The sequence below is a fragment of the Montipora capricornis genome, chromosome 3, assembly GCF_036669925.1.
Source record: "Montipora capricornis isolate CH-2021 chromosome 3, ASM3666992v2, whole genome shotgun sequence".
NCBI lineage: Eukaryota > Metazoa > Cnidaria > Anthozoa > Scleractinia > Acroporidae > Montipora > Montipora capricornis.
The window spans coordinates 68472714-68478760 of NC_090885.1; the positions used below are offsets into that span (position 1 = coordinate 68472714).

The 6047-nt window shown below is 38.9% G+C and overlaps 2 protein-coding genes across 2 annotated transcripts in view; one reads left to right on the top strand and one right to left on the bottom strand.

Annotated features, from left to right (window-relative positions):
- LOC138040995 (dipeptidyl peptidase 1-like) overlaps window positions 1–4061 on the bottom strand; it is a 6862-nt gene extending 2801 nt beyond the window's left edge. Inside the window, 2 exon segments of the mRNA XM_068886756.1 lie at window positions 834–1053; window positions 3598–4061. Of these exon segments, the coding sequence (XP_068742857.1) occupies window positions 834–1053; window positions 3598–4024 (647 nt within the window). The 5' untranslated portion in view covers window positions 4025–4061.
- A 1872-nt stretch (window positions 4062–5933) lies between these two features.
- LOC138040741 (uncharacterized) overlaps window positions 5934–6047 on the top strand; it is a 4755-nt gene continuing 4641 nt past the window's right edge. The window contains exon 1 of the mRNA XM_068886419.1: window positions 5934–5997. Coding sequence (XP_068742520.1) covers window positions 5934–5997 — 64 coding nt within the window. The remainder of the gene's footprint in view (window positions 5998–6047) is intronic.

The following is a 6047-nucleotide window of genomic DNA, read 5'->3' on the forward strand; positions in this document are numbered from 1 at the left end:
CTTCCAACTCAAACAGCCAAGAGGATGCAAGCTCCTGTATGGGTGATCTCTTGCGTCTGGTTTAAAAGCCCAAAATTATGCATGTTTATACTTCAAAAAATTAATGAACTTTTAAAGAGAGAAATGATCCCTGCACTTATCTGAACAATTTATTAATTAAAGCAATTATAACAAAAATACTGTAGTTGGGAGCAGATAAATTTGTTGGGCTCTTGTGTTTCCCTGTGAAAGGACTCCATCAATGATAAAAGAAATCATCTTTCCTAGGGGGGGTGGGGGGCCCCCACGAATTTTTTAAAATAAAACTCTCCGAAACGCTGTTTCTAGTGTTTCTGGAACCCAAGAATCAGTTTCCCAGGCAAGGCTGAAGTTCACTCAAATTCTTTTTAAAAAGTAAGTAAAAAAATTATCATAATAAAAAAATAAAACAAAACTCTCAAATATTAGCATCAAAGTACTGGAAATGGAATGGAAAACCACCCGACGAAAGCTCCGGCCTCTGGCCTCAAATGAAAACAAAAAACCAAAATAGTATTTTGAACTTTGTCTAATGCATCTCCATATCTCCAGGTCTAACACTAGAATCTTGATGAGTTAATTTTCCTGATTTGTTTGTTTAAGTTATCAAAAACGGTGATTATGCTTTTTTTAAAAAAACTCTGTTTAGATCCAAGAAGCAGTGCCAAAATATGCTGCAAATTATCAAGTCAAGAGCAGGGTTAGAAAATACAAAAAAGGGCTTTCTAAATCTCCCCTGCCTTCTACCTTCCTTGCACTGAAAGACAATGTTATTTTTAACAGCAAAATGTTATTAAAACAACAGGTTAACCAACCTTGGTGGAGGAAAATCAAATCTCTTTGGTCCACCAGCACGAAGGATCATTTGTGCCACAGTCATCTTACTATAATCTGCATATGCCACAGCTTTCCATGAGTGCTGAGCATTGTTTATTTCATCAATAAAATCATAATTGGGGATGAACTTCTTGTGTTCAATTTCTGTGAAGCGGTCCAAGCTTTTCTTTTTAGGTGTAACTTTTGAAAGCTTTTTTCCTGTAAAACAAAACAGAAAGGATGCTAAAAAAAATAATAAGACACAAAACCTAGAAGGGGCATCAGGCAGCCCTCCCCATCTGGTATCAACACTTTTGAGGTTCTGTCCCGGTAAACTTTATCAGAGGAAGAAATTGACACTACCACATCATGGTCACTTTCTAATTTGCCGGATCAAAACAAGCTCAAAGGCCCCAGCATGCATAAAAACATTCTTTTACATTATATTCAGGGAAGCAGGCATGGTGCAGTAGCCAAACACTTTTTTTTTTCTCAGCATGCTGCTTGCTTTTTTACAAAACTTTACAAGTTATAAACACACACGCACACACACACACCTACATATACATAAAAGTGCAACATGAGTCGACTAACCCCTATGTTTTCCAGACCAAAATAGCAGAAATAGTATAAAACAGTATCTCTGTGTATAACCTTTAAGTCCAAAATGCCCCATTTCGCTGTATAAAGCGCTAACATGTTTTTGTAGCCAAACACTTGCCTGACCCACCAATGTCAGGGGCAGCCAATGAGCCATTTTTTTTTTTAGCAATTTCTCTACCTACTTCCAGGAGATTTTTCTCTGTTCCGCACTCCCGGCAAAAACAGACCAAAAATTCCATTTGCCAGCAGGGCCGGGCAGAAGTTTTCCAGCCAGCAAGCATACAAATGACAATTTAATACATCGTAAGACAAAACGGCATGGCAAAACGCCTTAGATCTACCATTCAGTGGGGGAGCACATCAAAATGGGCGTGGCAAAAGACTGCAGATCTAGTGAAGGAAACTAAAAAGGGTATATTGACTCCAAAAAACTGTGCAGAATGAATATACATGTACACGTATATGTCTCACAGGACAGGCGCAACCGCAAGGACATTGAAAACAATTTGCCAGCACAACAATAATCTTTTTCCCAGCAACTTTCCAATACTTCTTTTCCAGCCTGCACATACACCCCCTGCAGAAAACCTATTTTGTGGAACACCTCCATTGGTTCCCCCTGTGATGTGGCCGGGTTCAAGACTTGGGAGTCAAGTGTGGCTCGAGTTTGTTGGTTGTCTACTCTGCTACAATAATTTTTTCTCTGGGTACTTCAGTTTTTCCCCTCTCCTCAAAAACCAGCCTATGATTAGTATGTATTAATAATATTATTTGACTTGATTCAATTTGTGCACAACCCCACAAGCTACTCAGCTTTAAATATTATCTTGCAAAAATAAAGGTTTATTATTATTACTCTAATTTATTATTATCATTAAATAATTCATTAGATGAATTCAAGGCCATAATTTCAAGCATGTAGATTACTTTATTTTTACTTTATTAATTTAAATTGTTTAATTCTAATAGGCAAACTTTATTGCATGTTTATATGTACATATATCTTATAACTATTTATATATTCAGCTTTTGTTTTAAAACTCCTAGTATAGTTATTCTGTTTTAGGAGTATACTTATTAAAGATTAAAGATTAAATAATAATAATAATAATAATAATAATAATTAGTAGTAGTAGTAGTAGTAGTAGTAGTAGTAGTAGTAGAAGTAGTAATTATTATATCATTATCATTATCATTATCATTATTATTATTATTATTATTATTATTATTGTTAGTTAGTTAGTTAGTTAGTTGAAGTCTATGGAAAACTTTGCTATCGTTGATTAAATGGCCATAGTTCCAAATTTAGGGGTCGGGACATGGGGGGGCCTAAACACCACAACACCGCAAAAAAAAATTAACGAACACCGCATCACCGCAAGAAAAGTCGCCGAAACACCGTCACCACAACAATTATTTTTAGCTACAAGATTTTAACGTCTACACTTGATATAACACGTTTATACCTAAACAATTTTCCACAAAATAAACACAACTCCTGGTGGCAGCGGTCAAGTTACTTATCAAGTTACGTATTTATCAACGAAAACAGCTTCTCATTGGCAGCTTAAGCGTATTGAAGTTGGTCTGTATTTTATTACAAATTAAACACAATGGTACGTGCTTGTCATAAATTATCACGGATTAACGAAGTTTACGTGCTGAATTTAGGTCTGAGAAACATCAAACAAGAAACCACAGCACCACAAATGATTTCATTTCACCGAACACCGTAGCTTGAGAAACACAAACATCGCACACCGTTGGGTTTGCGATCACCGCAACACCGCAAATTGAGATTTTATTCACCGCATCACCGCATTGAAAAAACCATCAACACCGCAACACCGCAAATCCCCATGTCCCCCTCATATTTAGAATACAGGAATGAGAAATACCGTCATCATCACAAACGAACTTCACGTCTTCAATGCAAATCCCTAATAATTTCAAGAAAAAATGATCTCCCTTCTTTCCTCTATGAACGGGCCCTAAAAATGACATTCCTGGGAGGGGAGGGACGATAATTTTATTACTTCTTAGCTCAACAAACATGTGGAGCTAGGAGTGTAGTGGGGTGGATGAAAAGTGCAAACATTCTAAACAAGTCTCAGGAGAAAATTACATCATATCCTAGCTAAAAGCAGTTTGTTTTCTCACCCTTGTAGCACGCCCAATTACTCGGTTTATATTCAGCTGCGTCATGGCTCCAACCGTTTAACGTTTTGTCGCAGTAGCTTACAACCTTTTCACCGATGTTTTTATAAGCAGAGAACGCGAAGTATTTCTTTTTATTTATCTGCACCTCAAAGCCTTGGTTGTAAATTAAGGTCCAAAAGCCAATGTTTCCGTCTGCATCGACTGCAACGTCTGGAAACAGCAGTTGAACTTCAAGTTGAGACACAACTTCGAAGTCGATGGAGCAGTTTATCGTGTTGTCATTTCCTCCTTTTCCAACTGAAAAGAGCCAGGATCCCTGAATATCCTCGTAGGTGCAGTTAGCAGGAGTGTCTGCTCTTACCAGAAGGCAGATGCAAAGGTGAAAAATTAAGAACGAAACAAACGCAGCGGATACCATCTTTGACATCTCTCCCCAGTTTCAGAAAGTTATTGTGGACTACCCATGCATGGTAGGGCAATTCATGTGACTTTTAGCCTCATTCATGCAGACACTCATGCCTCATTCAATTCATGTGACTATTAGCCTCATTCGCAGGCGTTGGCTTGTCACTCATCTCGAAGATTGATTGCGTGAGGTAGTGTCAGTTTACCTGGTACGGAAAAGAAAGTAAAAGGTTGAGATATTATCAAAATTTGATAGAAACAGTCCTTTAGCATAGCAGTTACAGTGTTTTCCTTCAAAGAGAGTTTCACACAAAATTAAGAAAAGGCCAAAATAATTGTCGTTATTTATACAAGGAGCCAGTGAACGAGTTTAGTCAAGAGTCCATCACCCACCCACTCTCGATTTTTTTATTATTGCTCAGGTGATTGAGGCAAGTGTTGCCATATGATTGGTCAAAGTTTACGTCGCATGCCGCTAATCACCCTTCGTCTCGGAGACTTGCCAAAATAATCAATGGCTTCGGCGCATGTTAATGTATAAATAGACCTATTAATTAATAATTACTCTAAGAGGGAAGACTTTTTAACTTGCACTCAACAGGGGATAATTTCAAAGTGATTGAATCAGTGAAAAACACAAAGAATTATTGTATTCGTATCATTGAAATGTGGCAGGAGAGCAAACCTCGTTCCTTCGTGCGAGGCTTTGCGCGCGTTTCTGCCGACTTGGTGTCAGACACACTATAAAACGCGTGGCTTCTTGGGCACAAGCGGTTTTGTCAATCGACTGTGGACGCATACAAAGCTCTGTAATAATAAGTATAGACTAGCAGTAATCAAGGATTAGTGAGGTGCATTCCATTCCTTTTTTATCATCGACGAGACATTCTGTATTGCCGGACCGTCACCCATCCAGGTATTGACCTCGTTGCGAGAGCTGCTACATTACTTCAAACAGTGGGCAAGCCGTAACACTATCACATGAGACAAGATGGAGTCCAGTGGTATAAACCCGATCGATACCCGAGGGACATCCCGCGGAACTGACACGATTAAAAAACAAGACGCCTATAAAGGCGTATCTGTGGGATGCACAAACAGTTAGCACAAATTGTCCAGTTACAGTGAACTACAACTACGGGTGAGAATAAAACGCAAACTGCGGTTACAAACATTTGCTTGAACTACATAACTTTTTATAAACTGACAACATACATCATCAGAAGTGACTATTATTCAGTTACAGATATTTTTAAATTCCAAATTCTGGGCCGTGCAAGCCACGTGCAGGGATGGCGCAGTGGTGAGAGCACTCGTCTTACACCAATGTGGCCCGGGTTCGATTGTCAGACTCGGCGCATATGTGGGGTTGACTTTGTGGGTTCTCAGGCTACTCTGCACCGAGAGGGTTTTTTCCGGCCGGGTACTCCGGTTCCACCTCTCCTCAAAACCAACATTTGACTTGATTTGCATAAGTTGTTAATTCCAGTTTATAGTGTCCCAACAGCGCAAGAACGATTAGACACTTCAATAAACTAAAGTTCCTTTTGCCACGCAAACTTGGTAGAACTAGCAGTAATTTGGACACCACGACCAGTGGTTTTAAGAGGCATGGGTCTATGTCTCGAATTTACGTCACAAACTGCTTTGAATTCCTTGTTTTCAAGCAGCAATTTTGAAGAATAGATTCATGCCGGTTCTCGCAGCACGGTCGTCGGGTCCAAGCTACTGCTAGTTTTGATAAACTTTTACCGTCTTGCCCGGCAGATAACATGAAAAAAGCGGAAATGTTGAGGTAAGAATGGAAAAAAGTGTTTGCTTTTGGTGGGGTGATAATATCGGGAGACTGAAAAAAGATTTTGAGTTTAGTTTCATTTTTTTCAGAGTTCTCAAAAATCCTAAAGAAAGGCCGATCCACTCGATTGCAACAAATGGAGGAGTACCACTCGACTTACAGCACTGGCGAAAAATGTTTTGCAAGGAATGTGTCACCATGTAAGTGTGATACCGATATTGAAGATTGCAAGTGAGAGATTTCGAGGCAA